Here is a 25515-nt window from a genome sequence, read left to right as displayed (position 1 = left end):
ATCAAAGTTCAGCGGCTGTTGTATTATTTATTTATGGTTATCTCGCTTTTCCGGGCATTACTCACCAGCGTGTGACGACGCAATTATTGTTCGAATTACAAAATCAGTGACGTGGAAGATTTGCGTTTGCTTGATCACATCTCCGTATTCGCTCGTTTCCCTCTTGTCGAGATTCCCCCCATCTCAACCTTATACTTTATACTCGATAACCAAACTGCATAATCCATCCAACGAACGAGGCCACTATAGGCAATAACTGATCCAAACCAAAGCAATGTCAGACCCACCTACCCCATTGACCCTTCCGCCGACTCTGCCGTACCCCATCACACTTACTAGGCTAGTCGCCAGGCCGGGGGATAAGGTCAAGCGAGGTTCGAGATTGTTTGAATATACTTTCATGTCATCCGATCTAAAGGAAAAGGTGGCTAGACGTCGGTCACAAGAAGGAGGGACGGGGGAAATAGAGGACGAAAAGGAGAAGGATGACTTGAGTGGGACGTGGGAGAGTTTGGTTGACGGTGATGTTGTAGAATGGAAAGGCGCGAAACAGGGGATGGTTATTGAGCGAAACCAGGCTAGGTACGTGACATAATGCGCATAAAATGGGACATGAAGTAGGCCATAGCTGATTGCCCATATAGTCAAGTAATAGTGACGGTGCAACAGGCTTGTTCGCATCCTGTCCAGTTGCATGGTATGTGTGGTGTTTGTGGAGCCGATTTAACCGAGTATGTCCTCTGTCTCCTCTTCCAATTTTGGATCTACAAGGACGAGTATTGATGGCGTTCGCTCTAGGGATGACTATCTATCCAGACCGGCATCGAACCAAACTCAAGCAGGGCCTTCCAGGTATCCCGGCGGATTCGAAATCGCGCACGACGCAATGGGCGTGACGGTATCCAAGAATGAAGCCCAGCGATTAGAAAACCTCACGCGAGATGCGCTTCTTTCGACTAGGCGATTATCCTTGATTGTAGACCTTGATCAGACCATTATTCATACGACTGTGGATCCTACGGTTGCGGAGTGGATGGATGAGATCCATCGTGAAGAGTCGGAGGATGATCAGGAGAAGGCTAAAGTTCCTATGGAAGGAGCAAAAGGCAAAGGGGAGGAGACGACGACTCCACCAGGATCCCCTGGCCCCAGTGCTTTGAGTGTAACAGTCGAACAACCAAAAGAAAAGAACCCAAACGCAGAAGCTTTAAGAGATGTAGCCAAGTTTCAAATCGCTGATGATTTGCCCCCCGGATATGTCAAGCTCAAGACCAAAACGACAAAAGGACAAAACCCTCCAGAGTCGGAAGGGAGGTGGTACTTTACCAAACCTCGACCGGGTTTGCAAAAGTTTTTGGATGAAATGTCTCAACTGTATGAGATGCATGTGTACACTATGGGTACGAGGACGTATGCGGATGCGATCGTGAAGGTCATTGATCCTGATGGCAAGATATTCGGAGGAAGGATTTTGAGTAGGGATGAGAGTGGAAGTAAGTTCTTCCTCTCGCGTTGTTTCGCTTGCATCTGCTTTGTGCTGATAGGACATAAGGCTTTAGTTCGAAGAATTTGAAGAGGCTCTTCCCTACGGACACGAGTATGGTGGTAGTTATCGATGATAGGTCGGATGTCTGGGGCGACTGTCCCAACCTGGTAAAGGTTGTCCCTTGTACGTCATGTCTATCTTCACTTTTCGGCTGTGTATATGTGCTAATCTAATCTATTACTCTTTGATTTTTTGACAGATGACTTTTTCTTGGGAATAGGTGATATCAATTCATCTTTCCTTCCGACTAATAAGTCCACACCTCCTCCATCGTCCGCTGCCACGACCGCCGCTGCCGCCTCTTCTTCATCTGCGCACTCGTCTCCATCTCTATCTACGTCTTCATCCCCTCCCCCAACGTTGCCCCCCTCACCGCCCTCCGCTTCGTCTATTGCCTCTACACCTCCACCAGTAACCCCGTCCGAGGTGTCAGCAGACCTCGAACCGATCGAAAGGGTCGAACCAGTTGAGCCTACAAGAGAAGAAGAGTTGATGATGAAAGCGAAACTCTTGGATCAGCTTAGCACAAGTCGTCCTTTGGCCAGGTTACAGGAAGAGTTGGAAAAGGAGGATTCGGAGGATGATGAATCTGGGGAGGGGCAAGATGATGTGGCTAAGGCTGAGATGAAGAAAACGGCAGGGAAAGAGGAGGAGAAGGAGAAGGGATACGAGGAAAAGGCAGTGACAAGGGTGGGAGACGACTCTCGAAAAGAACGGTCAAAATCCCCAAATAAACATAGGAAACCGTTATTGAACCCCAATGACTACGAGCTTGTCCGGGTAGCGAACGTAAGTAATTTAATCCACCTATTATCTGGAACGGGAACAAAACACGGAAAAAATACTGATTGGCTGAAATGACAACCCGACAGATATTGCAAGAGATTCATAGTCGGTTTTATAAGGCTTTTGATGCGCTTGACGGATGGAATCCGAAAAAGGCTTTACCCATGAGCTGCGATGTCGAGGTGCGTCCGAATTGTTCCATTTAACATGGATGTTGGGAGTTTGTGCAATAAAAAGGCTTATGGAACTTCCATCGCAGTTTATTATACCTGAGATGAAAGCCGAGGTTCTGGATGGGTGTAGTTTGGTTTTTTCGGGTATGATTCCTCGCGAGTCTAATCCGTCAACGTAAGTTCTCTATCTTTTTTTTCTCCAGAATCTACTTTTTTAACTGATTCATTCTCATTTTTATTTCCCGCTTTTCTTCCTCTGTATGATGTTTTTTAGTACTACAATCTGGCAAACAGCCGAATCTTTTGGAGCACTCATAACTCCTTCCCTAACACCCCGCACGACGCACCTCGTGACCGCTTTGTTGAATACGGAGAAAACTTGGAGAGCAGGGAAGATGGAGGGTGTGAAGGTTGTTTGGGCAGAGTGGTTTTGGGATAGTGTGGCTCTGTGGGAGAGGCAGAATGAGGAGAAGTATATTGCGGGGAAGAAGGAGGGGGCGGATGATACGGGGAAAGGGGCTGGGGCGGAAGGGGAAGCTAGAAACAACGATAATCACAAGGACTTGAAAGAAGAAGATGAGGATGGAGAAGAGCATGAAGATATGAATGATGATACCCAGGTGGGTCAAGGGTGGGATGAAGAAGCCGAACGGGAATGGGAAGAGTTTATGGCAGGAGAGGATGATTGGTCGGACGAAGAAGGGAGCGTAGGGAGTAAGAAGAGTGTGGGCAGCGTAAAGAATGAGAGCGCCCCGCCGACGCCGAGTAAGAAGCGAGTGAGGTATGCGGACGAAGAACTGTTACCCCTGGAAGAGTTTAAAGATCCGTCGCCTACTGCGTAAGTCTCTTGTTGCTTTATTGCTTGTCTTCTTTTGGGGTCCTGGCGGATCTTGGCATGGATATTGCGCAAAATTGGGAATTGGCTAATGCCAGGCTTTATGGTATGTACAGGTCATCAGATGCTCCACCGAGTAAGAGGCATAAAACATACCTTGTTGAAGATACGAAACCTGGGCAAGAGGGGTCTGGGGAAAGCCAATCTCGGCACAAGGATTATGGGATGTATGAGGCGGATGTTGAGAAGGATACTGAAAAGGCTGGTGATGAGAATGGTGGTCGGAGTGCGGAACGCATGGATGGTACCGAGGGCGATGACGAATTTGCTTTACTAGTAAGCATATAGAGTCGAAGGAAAGAAAAAAATCTTGGATCCGTTTCGCTGATCATTTTGTCTGGCTATCTGCATTCAATAGCTCATGAACAGTTTAGCAAACGATGACGCCGATGGAGATGAAAATAATGATGGAGATAGTGTTGTGGTGGGTGAGAAGTAATCTTCTTGAGTTTCTTAACATCAATTTGTCGTTGTACTGGTACTATTTTGGCACCCAAGGATATTTCATCATGGCATTAGCATTTGTATTTTATGCAAAATGTTGTTGGGGGTACTCTCGAGCGAGTCTTTCATGAATGGAACAAGCCAGGTAAAGATCATTTTGAGTCACGTGGCGCAGAGTCCTCTACATAAGGCATCGTAGTAGCATCTCACCAACATTCCTTCATTCAACAAGGCATTAAAAGGCAATCACTCTGTGTGCACAGGACGATTGGCGGAGTGTAGATTTAAGAAGATGGACTCCTCTCTGTAATCAAGTTATCATCATTTAACGAGCTTGAAAGCGCATAGCCTTTGTTCTCAAGTTCGTCCTTGAGGCAAGGAGGGAACAATCCTACGTCTTAATTTTTTGCACAAGAAGTAAACGCTGGCTGACTCATTTCTTACTATCCTTATCCACCTCGATGCCTTACATTGGTCCGGGTCTGCAACTCTTCTTTATTCCAGGTTTTAATGAGATCTATGCATGAGGAATCGTACCAATCGTATACTATGGATGTATCACCACTAACGACCAAGGATAAATGATGCTACAGAAACAGGAATGTGACAAGTTAAGAAAAAGGCCCAGAGGGTTAACCAAAACAGCCTCGTGCACGGTAATGACATTCTCCTTCTCCATCCTCCGATAGTGATGTCAGTCACATCCGCCCGATGCTCAATATAAGTAAAAGTCCAAATCAAATTAAAGTAATGAAGGCGAACTAACGCCTATCAAGATGCTGTATCGTATGCTAAGTATTTATAAACGGCGTTAAATTAATAAGGGTTATCGAGAGGATCTGGCTGAGTGCCCGGCGGGTGCTGTCTGGTGGTGCGTCATGACGGGCCTTTGAGGATGAGAATGAGAAGCAGATGGGAATTTGAGGAACTGAACATGACTGTCATCGCTGACGAAGACAACCTGAGGCCTTGCGAATCGGTTCATAAGGGGTGGCGGGTGAGGTGAAGGCATACCGTAGCCCATTGGCGTTTGCGAAGGGTGACGTACTCTGGCACTAGGTGGCTGATTCACGTGATGAGGAGGATATGCACCGTTAGAAATTTGTCGAGGTTGTTGGGGATGACCAGGATAAGATACGTTGGGATAAGCAGGATACCCTGGCATATTTGGAGGACGGGCATATGGGGCAGCCCCGACGGTGGGCGCAGGATACATCATGCGATTTGGCGGTACAGGGGCATTGACACGTGAAGGAGGAGTGTCGGCAAAGAGGCATTGGATATTATTCCCAGGGATGATCTGGACGAGATGGCCAGTTTCAACATGGTGCACCTCAATGAACGTCGGTTCAAACGCAATGACATATGGGTATTGCAATGCTATTTTTCGTTAGTTCATCTGTTTCGGCAATTGTTGAGCACGGTAAGACTTTACCAAAAGATGTGGGAATGCCCTCCCAAACAATCGCCCACTTAGGCCTTGACCGCCATCCGTTCTTGTTTACATAGAACGCAAATTCTGCTTCCATCAGCATCTTGTCACATATCTGGGGCTACCATATAGACTCACCGTCGTAGCATAGCAAGAAATCCTCTTCAATTCTGTAAATTGCAATCGGTCTGACGTTATCCCTCTTTAACACAAAGTCCAGCGATCCATCTGACGGGTCGAGCAAACCCTGCATATCAAGTGTCTCTAGGTCGACAATCTCGAATCCCTTGGTGCAGCCGACACAGAGTTTCGTCTTCAGGAAATGGACGGAGCTGGATTCCGTAGGAATATAAAATTCCTAGATGACGTGTCAGATCTGTGAATCAATAACATGATATGATGACTAACCTTGAAAAGCTTCAATGCGTCGTCTTTGCCATTGAGTCTTCTCATAAATCCTGCTTGTGTCTTTTTCCGATTTTGACTCAGATCAACAGGTTCCATCACTTTAATTGTACTGCTCAGCGTCGAGCTCTTGACGATCGCAACCAAAGTCTTGCCGAGGCATACACCCGATTTGATAAAGCTTGTGTGTGATGAAATGCGTTTCCCTCGCTTGAGAGCGGCATTGGGATCGGAGGGGTCAAGACTGTCAAGTGGGAAGGTGGTGACACATCTCTCGTGAAGGACAATGAGGAGTTGGAACTCTTCAATAACATCGAGCTGAGTGACATCGATAAGGTTGATGACTTTTACAGGTTCGCGGAGCTTTTCATCGCGCAAGTTGGCAAAGTAAACGCCTTCATCTGTACCGAAGATCATCCTATTCCCTTGATCTTTCCAATCATCAGCACCCAGCATCCACAACCGCGGAAAAAAGGGAGATTCACCATAAGGACTAGAACAGTTCACTTTCCTCACACCGTTCAGAATTCCTTCAGTGATAGTTTCGCTAATGAAAACCGTACTCTTCTCTCTCAACAGCCCTTGTTGCCTATCTATACTCTCCAACCATTTTTTCCTCCCAATATGAGTATCAACCCACAGCTGCATCGAATAGCCCTTTTTGCCGAGGTGAAGGATCGTAAGCGAAAAACCGTGTTTTGATTCTGGCTTGAGAGGGGCTGTTATAGAGCTATTCTGGGAAGAGTGATTGGTTTTTGAATTGGGATGACGTGTGATGAGTCGGGAACGCCCATGGCCATATGATAATTTGCCGGAATTGTATTGCTCATCTGGAGTGACCAGGACAAGTAACTCGAGAGGAATTGGCTGTTTAACGCAGAAGTTGTTAGCTTCATGTTTTAACTACATTTTATTTGACAAGAAAAGGGCTCACTCGGCGATAAACCTTGTACTGTTCACTCTTGTTTACCCATTTGGGCTTAACAAGCAAAAACGCATGGTCAAACAAAAACCCCAGCAAATCTGCAATCTCTTCTCGATTCCCTCCTCTTCTCTTCAACGGACCCTTATGTACTAGCTGGCGATTCTTATCTCGCAGTCGCAGATCCTATAAGAATGTATCAGCATCAAGCTTTGTCACATAATTTTCACTTCGAGGCTTACAATCCTTTCATTTGGCCTGAACACCAGTTGTTGCTCGATTTGCGCCAGTTCGAATATATTCTCACTCTTGCCACTCTCCGCATTCACCTTTGTCAAGAACCCTCTAATCATCTTGATCACCTCTGACAGATCCTCCTTATCCGGATGATCGTCAGGAGTATACTTGAGGACAGCTTCCAGTAAGAGAGGATAACGACCCAGACGTGTAGTAGGTTTTGTCAAGTAACCGTTTAACTCCAATTTTCTTGACTCTGGTTTTCTTTCTGTATCGTCCACAAACTTTTGGAAAATCGGGTTCGCACCTTTTTCCTTCTCGAATTCGTACTTGCCGAAAAGTTGATGGGCACCATAAGTGACAAACGGTTCGAAGAGCGGGACACGTTCAAGAAAAATGTCGCCTATACGCGAGACGACTGGTTCCTTTTTCTGGCGCTTCGTGAGACGTTCGGCAAGGACATGGTTAACGGAGAGGACGTCATGGACATTCCAAAAGACTTGTCGGACAAAGTCGTCCCGGCGCTTGGCATCAATGACCTCTTGCGTGCGTAGCGGTTTGACCCATGACTATATGTCGTTAGCACTTGCTACTTACCAATAACGACTACTCACATCTCGAAGGTATTCCAGATCTCTGACAAAGTCCCTCTCCGTGTAGATAACTTCGTTGATGGCTTCCTGCCTCTTCTTCTCTTTATCGTCCACACTATCCAAGATCTCTTGCGAAACTGAGTGAATCCACAGAGTGCCAGTCTCCTTGACATCCACTAAACTCTCACGACTGAGCTTCCTATTCAACCCAGGCTCTGGCTTCATGTTCAGCCTCTTCATCTGTTCTAGTCTTCTGGGACAATTGATGGAATAACAAAGACTGTCGCGCGAACATGTGGGGGAGTAACAGTCCGTAAGGAGGGTGAATACACCCACTGGGAGAGTATCTTCGCTGTCCAGGCTATCTGGCAAGTCAGAGTCGAGGAAAGGCATAGTCGATGATCGAGATGGGGTGATAGATGCTGGTGTCGATTCAGCATGCGTTGAAGAAGAAGAATCTGCAGGCCTTGCAGCTGTCAAAGCTTTCAATCCACCACCAAAGCCCATCCCCGTACTTGACGCTCCACTCCCATTCCTCATTAATCTCCCTTCCGAAATTAGGCTTTCCTCATTGCCGTTTGTATCCGTAAAAGGTGCAGCGAGCCTGTCTTTAAATCGGTACACCTCTTTAGGATTATCCCTCAATCGGTGGTCGTATGTCACGTCATGGAAGAACTTTTGGGCGTCAAGGCTTCGACCGAGCAGCAGAGCCAAATTTCGATCAGACGTCTTGATGAGCTCTGCGATGAGTGTAACAGCAGCTTGGCCGGAGAAGGAGTCTTTGTACGTGATACCGTCTTTGGTGAGGTCGGCAAGAGGGATGTATGATTTAAATGCGGCCGAGACCAGCGAAAGAAGAGCTGGATATAAGGAAGGAAGAGGGGCGCGTGTCTGAGTTTGAGCTTGAGGGTTACTCAGTCTAGCAGCCGGGTTGGAAAGTGGACGAATGATTTCACGAGAAGAGCCAGAGAATGATGTTGACCGATTCTCGTAGCCTCGTCTGGCGCCAGGTGGGAGATTTTCGGTCGTGTGGAGTGCCAACGGAAGGGAAACGGTCGAATCGGTAGATGCTCGGGGATGGAACGACATGTCACACGTAGGAGTAGTAGGTGAAGACATCGTATCATAGGTAGGCGAAGCAGCCGGGGAGCGCGATCTACCCAAGTCAGCTTGGACAGAACCAAATATGAAGCAACTCACAGAAGACCCGCCTTTGTGGCATTGTCGCTGCTTAAAACGGATGAATCCGAAGCCATGCGCTTGTGCATCGACGCCCGCCCTATGTCTGATAACGTCCCATGGCCATGAAGAGATTTTGGTGGAAGAACAGGATTACGGCCTGTCAATTTCGGTCAGAGCATATCATATGACAAACCCAAACCACTCACCATCATCAGGACTGACACTGATACCTGTCACATCGTCCATCCAACTTTCCCCAGAATTACTTTCAAACGCCAACTGGCCCATTTTCCCAATATAATCCGGCGTTGCTGATCTTTCTTTCGACGTTTCTGCCAACGACGGCGACTGCGAAATCGGTTTGTGAAACGAAGTGATAGATGTACTCGTGGGAATTCGAGAGGCTGCCGAATTGGTAGTAGAAAAAGAAGTAACAGAGGATGAGGGATCGAATGGTGTCCCGATATTCTGCGTAGCTTGTGCTGGGATAGCAGGAGACGCAGTCGAAGGTCTTGGGAAGGCCACACTGGATGTCGGGTATCCCTGGGAGGCCTGGTACGCCTGGGCAGGCGTCATCGCACCAGCCGGGAAAGCTTGAATGGGACCAGAAGGCAATCTTGGCATTGGCGTAGGAAACGCTGTCGGCGGCAGACGCGCTGGAGGTTGAGGTGGTGATAGTTCAGGATTCGGCGAATACACGGATGGAGATGAAGCGGCAGAATACGTCGAAGGTGCTAATGATGAGCGGCGCAGCCCTTCATTGTCCTACAAGTTGCGGCAAGGGTTGTCAGCGTCAGTATACAAGCAGATCAAACGACATACGTTTGGCAGGTACTCAACACCATCATAGGGGTCCGGCCTCCGTGCAGGAACAGGTCGGTACATGGGATATGCCGGCTGTGGTTGCGGTGGAACTTGAGTTTGTGGTGGAGGCGTGGGATGATACGGCATTGCCGGTGGGTAGCTTGGTTGTGCCGGGTTGACATACTGCTGTTGTGATGATTGGGTTGCGAGATGATGACCACGTGCTGGCCGTCCAAAGATATTTTCAAATACCTGGTTACGGACGTTCGGATTGTTGTTGGATTGCTGCTGGCGTGGACCTGATGGGGGCATGTTTATGAACTTGATAAAAAAATGGAAAACGGAAAGAGAGGATAGATGGAGAGAATTCGTCGTCAGTTAGCTTCGAAGAAACACGGCTCGCGTCGTCCCACCGCGAGAATTTACGTAAGTCACTTAGGGCATAATACAAACATGGAAGAAATGCAGGCATTCTCTACAACATATATGCATGCATGGTCAGATGAGGGCTAAATTGCATGTCTCTCTATATGTCTATATGCCCTTCCCATCTATTTATTTTTCAGCTCTGTTATATCTGTCCCGGTGACTCCACTGATGAGTTTATGCGGCTCAAAGCAATTAAAACCGCAGCGTCGGCTATGGCCGCCATGAAAGGTCGGCCGCCGGTCGGAAATATCCAAACCAGCTCTACTAAATATTCCTTGTTTCTTCTCCGGCATGAGGTGGACCAGCATCCGCTGATGAGGTGCTAGTCAGTGACATCCAGGACAATCGGTGGGATTTATACATAGCCCAAAGGTTAGAGAATGTTACCACATTTCTTCGTTTGAACACTCGAAACAACTCATGCACTAACGGTAAGAAGAAATTGAACTAACCGTAGCCTTTAAAACCATGGTTCATATTGATCCTCACCGAAGTTAGCTGACAACAACAGACGTAATTATGAGTATCTTACCAGCAATAATTTCCCCGACAGTTGTCCAGAAGGTAATGCTACAAGAAGTAAGCAGGAAGAAAACATGTTGAATGATTGCTTGACACTTTATAACAAGTTTTGAAGATGACTCAGATGATGGAGCGTGTTTCATGGGGCTTGATGATCGAACACTTGAGAAGCTCTTGAGAGTTGAACATTTGAATCAGAAGGGTGGGCAAATTGCTCTCTCTTCGGTCACACTCGGAGATTAATAGAAGTTGTACAAAGTGATTCAACGATGAGCGGTTGTTTGGCAAGGTCGGATATTTTGCTACTGAAGTGAGTATTATTTCTTCCCTCCGCGTATGCTCCTGCTTCCCTTTTATGTTGTTCTTATAGTCAGTGTTTTTGAGCTATTGCTGGGGCGTCCTAGGCTGAGGAAAAGATATTAAGGAGAAATAACAACTGATAGTAGTGAAAGCGTCGCAATATTCGTTTAATTTACGTGGGTCACAGCCTGAGCCGGCGAGGGTGCAGTGCATGACATTCAATGAAATTGTTACGTAAACACAATTCAACATCTAAAGCTGTTGATTTCGCGGGGCGCCTCCATTATACTTCTGCATTATCGGTTTCTTAACAAAAATTGGAATACATCCGCCATGTCTGGCCGCCCCTTCAAAAGAGAATCCTGGAGACCCACCAAGCGGCCTCCAACATTCCCGGCGGCCATCCAGCAACCTCCGGTGAGCAGCGCCAACGCTCTCCCAGCAAGAACATGGGGAGGCGCACCGGTACCGACCGCTCCGAAACGATTTGAAAGGGATCCGTCTTTGAATGTGAAAGAGGAGGGACATTCATCTAGATGGGATGATAGAGGATCTAACAGTGGCAAGTGGGATCAGCGAGATGATAGGTCGAGATATGGCAACAGTGGTAATGGAAAACGGCGACATTCACCTTCAAGACAACTCGACTCTACGCGAGATGAACGGTTTTCATCCGCTCGGCGTTCATATTCCCCCTCCGCCCCTGATCCTTCCCCTGCGGATTCGTCCAACTACCCTGCTACTCGGCGACCATTACCGCCTGCCCAACCACCTGCCAGTCATCACCGTACGCCAGCTCGTACACGTCGACCGTCACCAGATTACGGTACATCGGGACCTGCGGCCAAAAAACGGAAAGGTGGTGCGAGAGGAAGAGAGAGTCCTGACTATGGAGTTGGATCGAAGGAGGATGCGTCAGTTTTATATCAATGATCTGGTTGTTTGATGAGTGTACTGACGGATTTGCAGGGCATCGTCGTATCGCCGCTCGCCTAGTCCTTTGTCCAGTCGCTCGCGTTCTCGTACTCGTTCCCGATCTCTCTCACCTGCACCCTCCCATCACTCTCAATCCCATTCTTATTCCCATTCCCAGACACCGACTCACACATACACTCCATCACAATCATATCGGAAAAGATCACCGTCCCCCGCAACGAACGATCGGCGGCTAAGCTCTGGCAGATGGGGTAAACGCGACAGGTACAATAATCACAAATATGGCAAGTATGACAAGGACGATCGAAATGGGAAATCTGACAGCAGGGATAATGGATGGGAGAAGGAAAGCAATAGGAACTGGAGAGATAGAGATACTCATCGCGATGGGCATCGCCGGGATCGCCGTGCAGGGGATAGAGGTGGTAGACAAGATAAAGATTGGCGGCAGGATAAAGAATATGAGTATGATCGTAGAGATAGAGAAAGGGATAGGGATCGAGAAAGGGACAGAGATAGAGATAGCGGCTGGGAAGCTTCGCGGCGCGAGCGGGATTATCCTCCAACAGGCCCAAGAGGATATACATCGTCTGCATCGCAATTGCGACAAGATTATGGGACTGCTCCTTCACCTCAACGTCTTGTCCATCCTCAAGCCCCACCATCTCCCGGTAACTTTTATGACCGACGAAGGGATTCATCCGATTCATACGGTCACCAGAACCACAGCTATGGGCAGAGGCAAGGGCGTAGTCCTATGCAGGATAGAGAATACCCATCTCGTTCAAATTTTGTCACGAACGCCAACGCGAATACCATTGTAGGTACTTTTACGCCAAGGAAGTGGGGTGAGAGTGGGAGGTACCCTTACGAGCAATCATATCAACCCCCGTCAACTGTTTCGAGAGCTACTTCTGTCTCGCGGGAATATCTCCCTTCTCCCCAGCACAGCAATGCTCCACCGGCGGCCACCTCTGATACCGTACCATTTCCGGTCAATCCACCTGCACCGGTATATCCTTCCCAATCAATGTCCTTCGCGGAATACATACCTAAGGCTGAAGAACCTAATTCGGTTCCTCCTCCACAGCTTGAATCTTCAGTCCAGCCTTTACCTGATACCGCAGGGCCAACAGCTGAGTTGCAGACCCGGACGTCGCCTGTTAAAATATCTTTTGGTCAGCCAAGTGGTGGGGCGGTAAAAAAGGGGTGGAAATCGATTTCTCCAAAGAAGAAGGCAAGAGTCAATCTGTTCGATGAAGATGAAGAAGAGGTACAAGGGGCGAAGGGGGAAAAGGGCGATAGAAAGGAGATGGCGCCAGAGGGAGAGCAAGCTACCATCGGAGAAGCACTTCCCCATCCCGATACGCTCATTCACCGGCTCACACTCGCCTCAACACGTTATACAACCCTCCTTACTTCCCTCCCTGCCCCTCTTCGCGCAGCATTTGACTCATTCTCCACTCTCCCCTCTTCCCCACCGCCCCCTCCTTTCGATCTTTTCTTGGACGAATATCTAGGGAAGAAAGCGAGAGATGATGAGGTGAAAAGAGTAGAGGAGGTTTGGCATGCGAAAGAGGAGTGGGAGAGAGAGGAAGAAATGGGGAGAAGGTACCTGGAGGAGGTTGGGAAAGGTGGAAGAGTAGAAGGGGTTAACGTAGCGCCGGTGGAGCGTGGCGCTGCCAGGGTGTCTCCTGCGGCTGTTGTTGTTGCTCCAAAGCCTGAACCTGAACTGGCGCCAATGCCAGCTTTAGGACCTGAACTTCAAGCTCCTGCACCCCGGGCAGAACCTCAACCACAGACGCAAGTCCCAATCCCCTTACCAGCAGTACCCACAGTTTACCAGAAGCTCGCGGCCGTTGGCGAAGGCACGTACGGCAAAGTCTACAAAGCCATTTCCCTTATCACCCATCAACCGGTCGCTCTCAAGCGGATTCGTATGGAGAACGAGAAGGATGGGTTCCCTGTTACGGCTATGCGGGAGATCAAGCTGTTACAGATGTTACAGCATGAAAATGTGCTTAGGCTTGTGGAGATGGTTGTGGAGAGAGGTGGGGTTTATATGGTGCTTGAGTACATGGAGTTTGACTTGACTGGCCTTTTGGCGCACCCCGAAATCAAGTTCTCCCCGGCGAATATCAAATCACTCTCGCATCAGATGCTTTCTGGTCTGTCATACCTTCACCACCAATCAATCCTTCATCGTGATATGAAAGGCTCCAATATCCTCGTCAACTCAAGAGGGGAGCTAAAGTTAGCAGACTTTGGGCTGGCAAGGGTTTATGCAAAAAAACGAAGAGAGGACTATACTAATAGGGTTATCACTCTTTGGTATCGAAGTCCAGAGTTGCTGATGGGCGAGACGATATATGGTCCAGAAGTTGATATGTGGTCTGCTGGGTATGTCCCTTTTACCTGTTCTCCATCATTTCTTTCTTTTTCGCTGAGCACATTATCCTATCTCTAGATGTATCATTCTCGAGCTGTATACTACGAAACCTATCTTCCAGGGTTCGGATGAACTCAACCAGCTCGAAATCATATACGGCCTCTTGGGTACTCCAACAGAAGCGGAATGGCCATCGGTCAAAGAACTGCCGTGGTATGAGTTGGTAAAGCCTAAAGAGGAAATTGGAAGTAGATTTAGGACAAGTTTTGCAAAGTAAGTATTCCTTTTAGCATCTGCCAAGCGTGGGCTGCCGATTTCTGCAAGCAGACTGGAGGCAGTGCTGACCATGATAAAAGGTGGCTTTCTCCAGCTGCTCTGGACCTCGTCGAAGGCCTTTTATTTTACGACCCTTCCCAACGGCTTTTAGCCGATTCTGCTCTACAAACAGATTACTTCCTCATGGAAGAACCTGCGATGGAGAAACCCACCCAGTATGTTCCCTTTAATCTCACCATCGTCAATCACTTATAAGTTAATTAATGTAATTAGGCTCGAAGGGATGGGTGAACACCATGAGATGAGTGCAAAGGCTGAAAGAAGAAGACGAAAAATAGAAGGAGGAGAATGAAGGGTAAAAGACTTTTTTTCTTCAACCTAAGAATGGTTTGTTCGAGAAGTGACAACCACGAGACGTTGGAGAAAAGCCTGGAAAGTCAATGGTTACCGCCTGCGCTTTGTGTCAAAGTGTGTAAGGTCGTCTGGTACCTGGCATTCAGAAGAGAAGAGGGATAATTGATGTATTTATAGTAGCGATATACATATCTGCATGGCATCATCTTATTTATCACTGAGTTATTTCAAAAACGTCTTATTAGATTTTTGTTATGTATAGGTCGGAACCCGTTCATCATCGATTCAGCAGCAGTCAAGGCAGAGAAAGACAATTTGGAGATCGATTTAACAGTCGGAATTTTTAATGCCAATGGTTATATGAATATAATGTTTTCACTTCCACCTCATGCGCTAATCGTCTAGTGGTTAGGATGGCTCCCTTCCATGAGTTCAAGGAGTCGACCGGCGTTCGAATCGCCGTTGGCGCACACTTTTTATGGGTTTTGTACCTTGTATCTGCCTTGTATCTTCACAGCTTTTTTGTCTTTTTTGTATTTTTTATATTTTTGTAGGCAGAAAAAGGAGATTCGTATCATTTAATCAATCTCAAATCTGTCAGCAACCCTCCCCTCCTGCTGGCGGGCACAACGGTCATCTTTACATAACGAATCCCCGTCGGAAAGAGAAGTGGAGGCGAAGAGTGGAGGTGACGTTTGGAGTGACGAAGTCAAGTGTTCAAATAGCCTTTTCAACTCTGTCTTGTCCTGCTTTATCCTTGCGAGTCCCGTATCTGACATTCTATTTGCGATTCAAATGCCCCGCCATGTTATTCGTCCACTCCCAAAGGCATTCCAGCCCCACCGGGAATCTCACTTACATAGCGACAGGACCATGTGGGAGACTCTCGATCGTGTCCAGGTACTTGGAGACAACCAACAGGGACACTATGGGTAGGTTCCATGGTGAGAAATCATGTGCACTAACACGAGATAGGTGTGTAAATGCGTTAAGTTGGAGTGATGACGGACAGACGCTGCTTTCGGGTTCGGACGACAGGAGGTATGGTCTTTTCGTCCCCAAGGCAGTCAGATGAATTGAGCAAGCTATCAGAATATGTATCTGGCAACCCGATACCACATCACATTCCTCCCTTTCACCTCATCCACTCAAACTCTCGGAAACCATATCCACCGGACACCGCGCAAATATATTCTCGGCTAAATTTCTTCCATACGCAAACACGCCCCGTATTGTTAGTGTGGCTGGAGATAGGGATGTCAGAGTGTATGACGTTGAGAGTCTCGGAAGGCGGATGGGAGAAGCAGGTGACTGGGAGCTGGATGGTGTTTCAGGAGAAGGGTAGGTTTCTTTGTCAGCGCTGAAATCAAAACTAATCGTACTTTATAGAGTAACCCTCCTGAAATGCCATAAAAACAGGGTGAAACGGATAGCTACGGAAAACTCGCCTTCCCTTTTCTTGACTGTATCAGAGGACGGTACGGTCCGCCAACATGATCTCCGTCGCCCTCATTCCTGCAGCTCTGAATGTCCCGAAGCGCTTTTCCAAGCACCCAGGGGAGTGGATCTGTATAGTTTGAGCGTGAGCACAGTGACTCCGCATATCTTTGCTGTGGCTGGAACATCGCCTTATGTGAATCGCTTTTACTTTATCTCGCTGGTTAATACTTACCACGCAGCCAGGCGTATATATGTGATCGCCGAATGCTCCCCCGCCAAACTCCCTCCTGGGGTCCGTACATTAAATCCGCCGGGGACGTTTACTGTGTGCGCAAGCTCGGTCTCCCTGATGAAGAATGGGAGACCGTATCACCGAGAGGCAGACGACGGTTATTTGATGGGGAAAGACATGTCAGCTGTGTAAAGATGAGTGGCGAGAATGCCGACGAGGTATGTCCTTTCGGCGTTATTCGCGACGTAGATGCTTATTGAAACTCAGGTGGCTGTCAACTTTATGAAGCACTCAACATCCCTATTCTCAATACACGACTCCCCTTCCTCTCCTTCCGCTCGCTCCCCTTCAGCTTCATCTGTTATAGCCCCTGAGATACCATCCGGGCGTTCTCGCCGCTCGAGATCTCATGGTCCGACAAGTGTATTACCGCAGAGTGGTGCACGGGAAGGCGTTGAGAACACAGATGGACCAGTTGTAAGTGAGAGAAGGACGTCAATAAGAAGTACCGGTGATAGTGAGAGAGGTCTAGATGGACGTCAAATTCCAACGGACGGGGAGAGTGCGAGCGGCCGCATTGAGGGCCTGGCATCCCTTTTGGAACGTCAGATAGCAGAAGAGGAGGAAGAAAAGGAAGATAATGATGGTGATGGTGGTAAGTTCAGCATCTTCACCTTTATCCATTATATCAGTCGACTTACCATTTGGGATTCAGCAGATTCCGATCACCTACGAAGCTTTGCGCAAGGCTTTCAACATGATTCTGGAGACTATAATATGGTCGGTCCTGTGCAAAGTCTAGAAGAGCGCGGGGATGAGATGGACTATCTCATGTCAGCCGATTACTTGGATTTGGTAAGAAGCGACGTGGATGAAGATGGTGGTGGCGAAGACAATCACAGCATGCAAAATCCGGACCGAGATAGAGACAACCCTGAAGATGGAAACGATCCCCTGAATGAAGATGACGATGATGACGAAGATGAAGATGAGGGTGATGAGGACGAAGCAATGTTTGACGATGATGAGTTCTTCGACTCGCCAATATTTGGCTTCCCCTTTGGCGGGCACTCAAGCACAGCACCTCGTGAAGCGTATGATAACGTCGAAACCATTCACCCGAGACGGATGTTCAAGGGCGCGAGAAACGTGGAGACTGTCAAGGACTGTACGTTTCCTTTTTCTTTACAATCATTGTCATAATTTAGTTACTGGGGGGATTAAGCTAATAAATGTGTGCGGGGTGATCAGGTAACTTTTTGGGAACAAAATCAGACAAGATCGCGTCGGGTTCTGATGATGGATATTTCTTTGTTTGGGACAAAGAAACGGGCCGGCTTGAAGGAATCTGGGAGGGTGATGGGTCAGTTGTGAATGGTAGGTAACCTTCTTCCATCCATCAAGCATTGTAAGAGAGCTGATGAGTTGCAAACTTAGTAATGGAACAACATCCAACTTTACCACTGATCGCAGTAAGCGGTATCGACAATACAGTCAAAGTAAGCCTCCTTATCGATACCATGATGTTCCATGGAACTCCGCATGGCTGACTACCTGTTTTCTCCCACTTGCTTATCGCAGATGTTTTCCCCTATCCATAACCGCCCAGCCCCATCCATCTCTTTTAACCGTTCTCACATGGCATCTACCATTGTCGATCGAAATACGCGCCCTCCGAGGTTCGTTAGTGGCTCTATTTTTGAGTCGGCGGCGCTGTTGCAGCTTTTGGAAAGCAGGGGAGTGACGGTGGCTGATTTGGAGGACGAACCAGATGGGGAGAGGGAATGTACGACACAGTGAGGTCAGTCAGTATGCGCGGATCCGGGAGAATTGTATGACGGAAAGATTGTACCCAGGCAGCTGTGGTAGCATGTAAAGGCCAGGACGTCGTGTATAAGTGCTTATTATGTATAACCAATGCAATGATAAACTTATTGGAAGAGCGGACGGGATAGAATATTGGAAGATCAGGCACTTGTGACGCCATAGCCTTTGAATAATGAACGGATATACTTTGGTTTGCCCCATGCTCCGGGATGCCAGGTGGTACAACCTTCGGGGGGTATTTCTCATTATTCTTTTCAGCCATGTTGATAGGGTGAGTGTCTGCTTCGTCGAAAGAGCATCTGCCCCTTGCATAAAGCGGTAGTGTACCTTCGAGAGGTAATGGCTTATCAAGACAAATCCACTGTCTCTATTTTATCCTTGAACGCGTGACAGACGTAATTACATGTTATCATGCAGTAAAGGTACAGTTATGCAAACAAGGAGATCCCGTGCTGCACAGTCGCCGAGAACTGTAAGAAACGAGTGTAGGAGGAAGAGAAAGTGGAAGACGAGCGAGAGGAAGACGGAGAAGTAGTTTTGGGGTGCGGAGGAAAGAGAGGGAGAAAGAAGACGGCGAGTGGAAGAGGAGGAGGACCGTGCGAGGAGGCGTTAGGGAGGAGAGAGGTCCAAGCCGAGGGTGCAGGGAAAGTGTGAGAAAGATGAGTCAGCTCATCATAGAGCTGGGAAACATATAAAAGGCGTAGCCTTTGGAGTAGATAAATGCATAGCCCAAGCAGCTTAGTCTCCTCGAACTCTCAAGTCTACCAGTCGATCGTCTACAGTCAGAGCTTCTAGTTTACTTGAGTACAAACGACTGAGGACAACGAAACTATTGTAGCTTCAGGTGCTTTCCGGCCTCTATGAGGACAGTGGCACGGCTACAAGAACGTATGCAGTCCTTTTTTTTAACCTCGATGGGTCGAGTCGTGGCTTGCACTTCATTGCCGTCTTCATTGGAAGTGACAATCAGCATGATGTCTGGCCTTCCGTCAGCTGTATTCGGGTCACTATTGGACTGGAATTTCCTCAGCACCGGCATACTAACAGACTCAGAGAGCGATGTACAAAATAGTCATGAGGAAAGACCAGAAAACTATAAAAAGGAAAATTTTATTATATGTGAGTATAGGATCGGACTGGAAGGAAATGGATTACAGTCTCTAAGCTACTTACAAGCGAACGATTAACTCCGCCAATCCCTCCCCCATTGCCTATGTATATTTGCTGTTTGGTCCCTGACATACCGGCCTGGTATAGAGTTAACCCACGTCAAAACCGTTTACAGATGTTATAAAGTGTCGTTTTCATCCCAGAAACCATAATGTTTCTTCCAACCAGGGGGCAAGGAATACGTGGCCATGGGAAGAAGGGATGAAGGGGGATCTGCAAGTTCGAGTGAAAAACGATGAGACAGGCACTCAAAGTAATCTTTCATCATAAAAAAATTGCACACGCTGTATTCCCCACTTTGTCACAGCGGCAGCTTTGACCTGAGTCATTGTACTGAGCTGGGTCATTTCAAACTTGGTCAAGGAGTAGGTAGGGAAGTTTGCGATCCCGTATGCCAAAATATCCGGGGTGTATGGGGAGCATGCTGGGGAGTAGAGCGTTGAAGAACTGGTCGTCGACATGTTGCCACCAGGATAAGATCCGGTTATATCGACATTATCGATTTTTGGAGCCACAGACAGAAGAAAATGCACCTGATCAGTGAGTTGAAATCGGCCAATAAAAGTCCTTTGGCGCAATTGTCGTCATCCCACTCACGATTGAAGATGCGTACATGGCCGTGGCGATCAAGAAGACGATTGCCTTTGACCTCTGAGCCATGGTCGGTGTTCCATACCGATTGTTCTTGTTAAGCGTTGCTTGACCTAAATTTAACACCTGCAAGACCTATCACCGCTGTAGCAGTCAGTATCAGACGGTGATAGGAATTGGACACTCACTCGAGCTGCAGGTTCACTTTTGAGAAATGATCCTCGATTTTCACCGTCGCCTCTCCGAGGGCCCTTCCTGGGCGAAGTCCGATCCATTGTTTTGTCTGGAACGATGTAAATATATTTACGGGTGGCAGCAATAGTTGATTAATGGCAAAATAATTCCGATATAATCAACGCATGTAAAGTGGCTCTCAAAGTTTTGGGGTTTTCGATGGCACGGACCACCATGTCAGGACCCCCGATGCCATAGTCCAAAGGAGCCGGCGAAGAATAAGGGGACGTAAGGATAAGGGCGACATGTGTTCTTCGATGATGGAATAGTTATTAGGCTTTTATGATAAAGTTTATAGTTGGACTGAAAACCTGCGCCAGTTTGATTCCCCGGTGGACAAGTACATAATTACTCTTCTTCCCCCATCGACAGCTCGTCTCCGTCCCCATACTCTGCTTCTACTTCATCGATAATCTCTTCCTTACCTAGCATCATGTCCCAGTCCACCATATCGTCATCTTCTTCCATCATATGCGTCACTAAACTCTGCCTCCAGCTTTTCCCCTCCACTAACCCATTCCGGCTCTTTTCCAATTCTTGTTCAATCCCCAACTCTTTCACCAGACCTTCCGCCTCGGCTCTCATCCAGAACGCTTCGTCTACTCTCACTTTTGAGTTCCCATGCTCCCACGCTGACCGCACAAGATTGACAGCAAAATTACGGTTGATCTTGACGATCGTCCTCAACATCCTATCCCACCATATCCCTTCCAGCTCTCTCATCTTTACAAGCTCACACCACCTCGCCCATCCTTCGCCGAAGCCCAAGCCATCAGGTCTCGTCAACAACGCATGTACCACCTCAAACCATACAATGGTTGACAGCTTTCCCTTTCCACCATGGGGGAAGAGTGACATTGCCGTTTCGATGATCTCATATCGCTCTTCATTATTGAGTGACGTCGTCTTCGCAGCAGGACGGAGGAATGCAAGCCAGAGATCGTATTCCCTCTCCCTCTTCCGGCCATAGAGATCTTCATCCCGAGCCCTGGAGAGAATGTATAATCCAGCTTCAAGCTCCACCTTGGTCGCAAGCCGACGGTGGGACCATTTCGTCATGAGTCCAGTCAGGATCCGGGTCCATTTATTTATCCCCGGCGTAGGATGGGTGGGCGTGAGGGTATGCGAGAGAATAGTGTCGACTGTAGGTTGGATAGGGAGACCGGCATTGAGTTGTATAGAGAGTAAAGGGCCGAGAGTAGCGGTCTCGATGGGCGTACCCGTTTGTGCAACCAGTTTGAGAATGCGAGCGCAGAATGTAAATGACTTGCTTGACGTATAGTTGCGAGTGGATAAGAGGCGGATGAATGCGGATACGGCAGGGGTGAAATCGTGTAGTTCCGCAGAAGGGTCGTTTGGAAACTGTCTAAACACGTCGAGCGCGTGTTTAATCTGGTTTCGAGCCATGAAACTCTCGACAAACGCTGCACGTGTTTGCCTCCCTATTTTCGATAGATGACCCGCCTTTGCCATATCGTACAGCTTGTCCACTTCATCTTTCAGCTGCGCCTCTTTCCTGCCCAGAATATCCAACGTCCTCACCCTGCGGCTGAACGCTAGATCCTCCATGTGCCACCCGTTCTGCGCGAGTCGCCGCCAGTACTCATCCGCCCAAAATTGGGCGTTTTGACGAGTTTGGAGAGGGAGGTGAAGACGAGTGGAGATAATGGCCATATGGACCATGGCGAGGGTGAGGATCGTTGAATCGGGACGGAGGTTGCGTAGCGGCAGGTCGGTGTCGATCATCGAGACGATACGATCTACATCGTTGCGATGTTCGAATGCGCGAAGGAACTGGTCTGCAATGTGTTGTTTTATCAGCTCATGTTCAGAGGCTGAGCGAGCAGGATACACTTACGCCAGACAATGGCAGGAAGAGGAATATGCTTTGACGACTGAAAGTGCGCTGAATGATCTCCTAGATTCCTGACTTTTACAAAAGCATCTGGACCTACTGTCGCTTCCAACACTTGTTGATACAATTTGTTTAAGGCTCCAAATGTCTTGGCTCGACCATGAATGGCTATACGATGTACGAACGCGTTGGGGTGGTAACACTGTAATGCGAGAATGAGTTTATCGACATTGTGCCGAAATTGAGTGTACAGATCGTGTTGTTTGTTACTAACATTGGCGCGGGAGAGGGAGCGATGGATAGGAGCAAAATTGAATTTGGAATTGGGACGAAGGTCGGCTGTGGCGTCGAGCATACCGAAAAGAGCAGCTTCGTCGCATTGATCAAGCAAGGTAAGAGCCGCAATGTTGACCATCATGAGCGACCTCAGACCTTCCCCTTCCAACCTGGCAGCAAGACGTTTCTCCCTATCCCACGAAAACAAATCATTCGCATCCTTTCCTTGCAGCTCTCTCATCTTGACTTTGCATTTGTTGAACGCGTTCACAACGTCACCTGGTCGACCGATTTCGAGCAGGCGGAGAAGGATGAAGAAGAAACCGGAGATATGATCGCGAGCGGCTGACTCGATTGACATGTTAAGAAGAAGACCATACTTCTCTGGAGAGATGGCTGCTAGCTTATTCAGATTGGGAGATCCGCGGCGATGGAGGATGTCGGCAATGAATTCAGAGATGTATTTAAACGTTATTGAGTCCAATCGGGATATTGCGCCGAGATCGACAACATGCGACCATATGGATAGAACACGATCGAGATTGTATTCCTTCATGGCGACTGATAGCTCTTCGAGTTGTGCTGTGATGGGATAATCAGGAGGTGGACGGAGGAGGATGACATTGTTCTCGATAACATTTATTCTTCGTAGAGTGACAGGTTTTTTTGAAGGAGAGGGTTGGGATTTGGGGGTGGGCTTGAAGCTGGAAGGTTTGCGTCTTGACTTTTGTGAATAAGTAGAAGAAGAAGAACGGGAAGAGCTAGCTGGCGTAGGATTACGAGTAGAAAAGAGGGTAATACGATGGAGCCATGATGTTGGCCCTGGACCTGCGACAGCCATAGCAACCGGTCGCATCGCTATTTTTAGTGGACTACGCTACGTGGCTATTAGCTCTGTACTTGAAATAAATATTGTACATCACGTCTGTCGACGGATAAATGTAGCCACTATAGAGAACAGCGAAAAATGGAGTCAGTTCAACTCACACCAAATTGCTTCGAGTGTAGGGCGCCCGAGCCCAGCCGAGATGATTAGACCCCGAAAAACGTATAAATCTTCTTTCCAAAGACTTGCTATGGCATAACAACGTCGTAAACGAGTCCGAAATGTCGATTATAGGTAAGACGGAAAAGCAAAGATGTCATTAAAAATACAACGAAGAACCAATTCGAAAGCAACGAAAGATAATCGCATGTATTACGTAAAATGAGGAACTGTATCGGAATGCTGGATCGTGGCAATATTTCGCTTTATCTAAGCATGTAATTTTTGACCTCATATGCAGGTATTGGTAGGCCTCTTGAGATACTGCAGAATGGCTTCTTCAGCGAGGATCTTTCTCCTTGGCTTGCAGGTCGCGGTCGATATGCTAAAAAAAACCTCTCGGGAATTATATTACGTAAGTACAACAAAGTCGTGAATGCTTTTTCCTCGAACAAAACAAACAAACCGTGACTTCGAATTTTCCCATCCGCTTGGTTAGTCAAAAACGGTCCCTTCATGCTTGGAGAACATACATCTGGCAATCTCCCTGGAGATGTGTAAGTTGAGCGTCGCTTGATCCATGAGCCTGTCCCTTGCCATGACGGTCTCACTAACCAACGCACAGCTCCAACCCATTTATAACCAAACCAAGTTCTCCCAAGAAATCCAGAGGAACTAGCTCCACATCTGACTCCACCCTGGCTTCCCTTCGCCAGGGTATGGGCCGGATGGACATCTCCTCTAAAGGTTCCTCGATTCCTTACACTACCGAAGTCCGAGAGCGAAAAGACTCCAAAGATACTCGCCGAGAACTCGACCGTTTCGTGCCTGCCCGTCCTGCGTCCCTCTCACACAGCTCTCACTCGAGCTCTACTTTACCGACGTTAGCTATCGATAGTGCTGGACATACTCCTGATACCTCGGTCGATCATTCCTTATCACAGGATCAATCGACACTCTCACTCCAAGCATCTCTCGGTCTCAACTCTACCAGCCGAATCCTGTCCTTCCGATCCGCTCCGCCTCTCGCGTCCCACGCTACGTCCCATCTCGATGCCCAGCGAAACTACCTTCTTCAATCATCTGCCTCGGCCAACCGTGGTACTGGATCCCATTCGGGTAAAGATACCAAAAAGCGAGCACCGCCGTACATGCCGGAGAGGGTGCTTGATGCGCCAGGGTTTGAGGATGATTATTACTTGAATTTGATTGATTGGAGCTGTGCAAATAGAGTGGCGATTGGGTTGGGAGATATGGGCTATGTGTGGGATGCGGAGACGGGGAGCGTGAGTGCGTTGGGAAGTGGTGCTGAGTGAGTTCCCTCTCGTTGATAAGGATAATGCTGATAAGGTTCAGAGAGGATACCAATAAAGTTACATCCGTATCATGGTCCAACGACGGTGCATACCTCGCCATTGGTCTTGATACTGGCGATATAGAAGTTTGGGATGTGGAAGAGAACAAGAAGATGCGAACGATGAAGGGCCATTTGGCAAGAGTACCGGTCATGAGTTGGCACGGTCATGTTCTTACTTCCGGTTGCAGGGACGGAAGTATCTACCACCATGATGTGAGGGTTGCGAAACACAAGGTTATGGAGCTGGTGGGGCATAACGCGGAAGTGTGTGGTCTTGCGTGGAGAAGCGATGGGCAGTTTCTGGCTAGTGGCGGTAATGACAATGTCGTCAATTGTTGGGAGTGAGTCTTTCTACTGAGAAACATAGCAAGTCTAATGTGAGTAGCGGCCGTATCGGCGCTTCGATCCTCAACGACGAAGGAACACCTCGTGGTGTCGCGAAATGGACCAAACGAAACCACACTGCAGCCGTCAAAGCCATTGCTTGGTCGCCCTGGCAATCCTCTCTCCTTGCTACTGGTGGCGGAACTGCTGACAAACACATCCACTTCTGGTCCACTTCCACCGGCGCCCGAACTGCTTCCCTCCCTACCTCCACCCAAGTCACATCACTCACTTTCTCCCCACATTCGAAAGAGATTCTCGGAACGCACGGATATCCTGATAATACCCTTACGCTATGGACTTATCCGACGTTGGAGAAAATTTGGGAGGTGCCAGCACATGACTCGAGGATTATCAGTTCGGCGTTGAGTCCGGACGGGACGACGGTGTGTACAGGTGCGGGAGATGAGAACCTCAAATTCTGGAAAGTGTGGGAGGTGAGGCAGGCGAAGAAGGAGAGGGACGAGGGCGAGAGTGGAAGAGGCAAGACAGCAGTCAGGATTCGATAGAGTTAGGTAGCCTGTTAGTTTTGATGTTTG

General features: G+C 48.1%; 8 protein-coding genes and 3 non-coding genes; 5 read left to right on the top strand and 6 right to left on the bottom strand.

The window, feature by feature from the left end:
• Nucleotides 1–149: 149 nt before the first annotated feature.
• On the top strand, nucleotides 150–3953 carry CNAG_04120 (RNA polymerase II subunit A domain phosphatase). XM_012196026.1 has 10 exons: nucleotides 150–582; nucleotides 645–731; nucleotides 799–1493; nucleotides 1553–1669; nucleotides 1746–2335; nucleotides 2419–2514; nucleotides 2592–2680; nucleotides 2780–3343; nucleotides 3457–3676; nucleotides 3759–3953. Exons 1-10 carry the CDS (start codon nucleotides 275–277, stop codon nucleotides 3837–3839), a joined length of 2847 nt encoding a protein of 948 aa, XP_012051416.1. The 5' UTR covers nucleotides 150–274; the 3' UTR covers nucleotides 3840–3953.
• Nucleotides 3954–4340: 387 nt separating this feature from the next.
• Nucleotides 4341–9790, bottom strand: CNAG_04119 (rho guanyl-nucleotide exchange factor). XM_012196025.1 has 11 exons: nucleotides 9438–9790; nucleotides 8822–9380; nucleotides 8634–8772; nucleotides 7455–8589; nucleotides 6846–7409; nucleotides 6616–6789; nucleotides 6167–6548; nucleotides 5685–6112; nucleotides 5415–5634; nucleotides 5280–5363; nucleotides 4341–5224 (listed from the first exon to the last, which is right to left on the bottom strand). Exons 1-11 carry the CDS (start codon nucleotides 9729–9731, stop codon nucleotides 4671–4673), a joined length of 4533 nt encoding a protein of 1510 aa, XP_012051415.1. The 5' UTR covers nucleotides 9732–9790; the 3' UTR covers nucleotides 4341–4670.
• Nucleotides 9791–9892: 102 nt separating this feature from the next.
• CNAG_12814 lies at nucleotides 9893–10794 on the bottom strand. XR_001046093.1 has 1 exon: nucleotides 9893–10794. It is a non-coding gene; the product is annotated as a hypothetical RNA (non-coding RNA).
• Nucleotides 10795–10876: 82 nt separating this feature from the next.
• On the bottom strand, nucleotides 10877–12090 carry CNAG_12813. Its single transcript, XR_001046092.1, has 3 exons — nucleotides 11630–12090; nucleotides 11302–11557; nucleotides 10877–11223 (listed from the first exon to the last, which is right to left on the bottom strand). It is a non-coding gene; the product is annotated as a hypothetical RNA (non-coding RNA).
• CNAG_04118 (CMGC/CDK/CRK7 protein kinase) lies at nucleotides 10971–14985 on the top strand. XM_012196207.1 has 5 exons: nucleotides 10971–11584; nucleotides 11640–14006; nucleotides 14074–14268; nucleotides 14352–14486; nucleotides 14545–14985. The coding sequence occupies exons 1-5, from the start codon at nucleotides 11004–11006 to the stop codon at nucleotides 14621–14623; spliced, it is 3357 nt and encodes a 1118-aa protein (XP_012051597.1). The 5' UTR covers nucleotides 10971–11003; the 3' UTR covers nucleotides 14624–14985.
• Nucleotides 14986–15015: 30 nt separating this feature from the next.
• Nucleotides 15016–15095, top strand: CNAG_10103. The gene has a single exon. It is a non-coding gene; the product is annotated as a tRNA-Gly (tRNA).
• A 28-nt stretch (nucleotides 15096–15123) lies between these two features.
• Nucleotides 15124–18292, top strand: CNAG_04117 (hypothetical protein). XM_012196024.1 has 10 exons: nucleotides 15124–15557; nucleotides 15601–15666; nucleotides 15718–15966; nucleotides 16015–16258; nucleotides 16309–16515; nucleotides 16565–16952; nucleotides 17013–17465; nucleotides 17549–17674; nucleotides 17735–17796; nucleotides 17879–18292. Exons 1-10 carry the CDS (start codon nucleotides 15421–15423, stop codon nucleotides 18095–18097), a joined length of 2151 nt encoding a protein of 716 aa, XP_012051414.1. The 5' UTR covers nucleotides 15124–15420; the 3' UTR covers nucleotides 18098–18292.
• Nucleotides 18293–18829: 537 nt separating this feature from the next.
• On the bottom strand, nucleotides 18830–20160 carry CNAG_04116 (the record flags this gene model as incomplete). Of its 2 annotated transcripts, XM_012196206.1 has the most annotated exons (5): nucleotides 18830–19102; nucleotides 19170–19217; nucleotides 19298–19827; nucleotides 19892–20020; nucleotides 20074–20160. In XM_012196206.1, 3 exons carry the CDS (start codon nucleotides 20158–20160, stop codon nucleotides 19543–19545), a joined length of 501 nt encoding a protein of 166 aa, XP_012051596.1. In that variant the 3' UTR covers nucleotides 18830–19102; nucleotides 19170–19217; nucleotides 19298–19542. The 2 variants fall into 2 exon arrangements, with proteins under 2 accessions (XP_012051596.1, XP_012051595.1); XM_012196205.1 differs by having other exon boundaries at nucleotides 18830–19507; nucleotides 19578–19827.
• Nucleotides 20161–20444: 284 nt separating this feature from the next.
• On the bottom strand, nucleotides 20445–23541 carry CNAG_04115 (hypothetical protein). Its single transcript, XM_012196204.1, has 3 exons — nucleotides 23238–23541; nucleotides 21978–23127; nucleotides 20445–21918 (listed from the first exon to the last, which is right to left on the bottom strand). The coding sequence occupies exons 2-3, from the start codon at nucleotides 23104–23106 to the stop codon at nucleotides 20468–20470; spliced, it is 2580 nt and encodes an 859-aa protein (XP_012051594.1). The 5' UTR covers nucleotides 23107–23127; nucleotides 23238–23541; the 3' UTR covers nucleotides 20445–20467.
• Nucleotides 23542–23703: 162 nt separating this feature from the next.
• The window catches only part of CNAG_07756 (cell division control protein), a 1846-nt gene continuing 34 nt past the window's right edge, over nucleotides 23704–25515 (top strand). Inside the window, exons 1-4 of the mRNA XM_012196023.1 lie at nucleotides 23704–23792; nucleotides 23861–24547; nucleotides 24592–24933; nucleotides 24978–25515. The exon at nucleotides 24978–25515 is cut by the window's right edge and continues 34 nt beyond it. Of these exons, the coding sequence (XP_012051413.1) occupies nucleotides 23752–23792; nucleotides 23861–24547; nucleotides 24592–24933; nucleotides 24978–25485 (1578 nt within the window). The 5' untranslated portion in view covers nucleotides 23704–23751 and the 3' untranslated portion in view covers nucleotides 25486–25515. The remainder of the gene's footprint in view (nucleotides 23793–23860; nucleotides 24548–24591; nucleotides 24934–24977) is intronic.
• Nucleotides 25310–25515, bottom strand: part of CNAG_04114 (small subunit ribosomal protein S0) — a 2070-nt gene continuing 1864 nt past the window's right edge. Inside the window, exon 5 of the mRNA XM_012196203.1 lies at nucleotides 25310–25515. This exon is cut by the window's right edge and continues 722 nt beyond it. The gene's annotated coding sequence lies outside the window, so the exon portion shown is untranslated.

Source organism: Cryptococcus neoformans, chromosome 9, assembly GCF_000149245.1.
Source record: "Cryptococcus neoformans var. grubii H99 chromosome 9, complete sequence".
NCBI lineage: Eukaryota > Fungi > Basidiomycota > Tremellomycetes > Tremellales > Cryptococcaceae > Cryptococcus > Cryptococcus neoformans.
Note: the sequence above shows the minus strand (reverse complement) of the source record. Positions and strands in the feature narration are given on the sequence as shown.

What these genes read in the sequence shown, in the direction of transcription:
- CNAG_04120 (XM_012196026.1), top strand. Translation starts at nt 275, where the DNA reads ATGTCAGACCCACCTACCCCATTGACCCTTCCGCCGACTCTGCCGTAC. An exon ending in AGCTTGTCCGGGTAGCGAAC is followed by an intron (nt 2,336 to 2,418) that starts GTAAGTAATTTA and finishes ACAACCCGACAG; the next exon opens with ATATTGCAAGAGATTCATAG. An exon ending in CCATGAGCTGCGATGTCGAG is followed by an intron (nt 2,515 to 2,591) that starts GTGCGTCCGAAT and finishes CTTCCATCGCAG; the next exon opens with TTTATTATACCTGAGATGAA.
- CNAG_04119 (XM_012196025.1), bottom strand. Translation starts at nt 9,731, where the DNA reads ATGCCCCCATCAGGTCCACGCCAGCAGCAATCCAACAACAATCCGAAC. An exon ending in TCAGGCCAAATGAAAGGATT is followed by an intron (nt 6,790 to 6,845) that starts GTAAGCCTCGAA and finishes ACATTCTTATAG; the next exon opens with GATCTGCGACTGCGAGATAA. An exon ending in GAACTGTTCTAGTCCTTATG is followed by an intron (nt 6,113 to 6,166) that starts GTGAATCTCCCT and finishes ATGATTGGAAAG; the next exon opens with ATCAAGGGAATAGGATGATC.
- CNAG_04118 (XM_012196207.1), top strand. Translation starts at nt 11,004, where the DNA reads ATGTCTGGCCGCCCCTTCAAAAGAGAATCCTGGAGACCCACCAAGCGG. An exon ending in GTTGGATCGAAGGAGGATGC is followed by an intron (nt 11,585 to 11,639) that starts GTCAGTTTTATA and finishes ACGGATTTGCAG; the next exon opens with GGCATCGTCGTATCGCCGCT. An exon ending in GTTGATATGTGGTCTGCTGG is followed by an intron (nt 14,007 to 14,073) that starts GTATGTCCCTTT and finishes TCCTATCTCTAG; the next exon opens with ATGTATCATTCTCGAGCTGT.
- CNAG_04117 (XM_012196024.1), top strand. Translation starts at nt 15,421, where the DNA reads ATGCCCCGCCATGTTATTCGTCCACTCCCAAAGGCATTCCAGCCCCAC. An exon ending in CGTGGAGACTGTCAAGGACT is followed by an intron (nt 17,466 to 17,548) that starts GTACGTTTCCTT and finishes CGGGGTGATCAG; the next exon opens with GTAACTTTTTGGGAACAAAA. An exon ending in TGATGGGTCAGTTGTGAATG is followed by an intron (nt 17,675 to 17,734) that starts GTAGGTAACCTT and finishes TTGCAAACTTAG; the next exon opens with TAATGGAACAACATCCAACT.
- CNAG_04115 (XM_012196204.1), bottom strand. Translation starts at nt 23,106, where the DNA reads ATGCGACCGGTTGCTATGGCTGTCGCAGGTCCAGGGCCAACATCATGG. An exon ending in TCTTCCTGCCATTGTCTGGC is followed by an intron (nt 21,919 to 21,977) that starts GTAAGTGTATCC and finishes AACACATTGCAG; the next exon opens with ACCAGTTCCTTCGCGCATTC.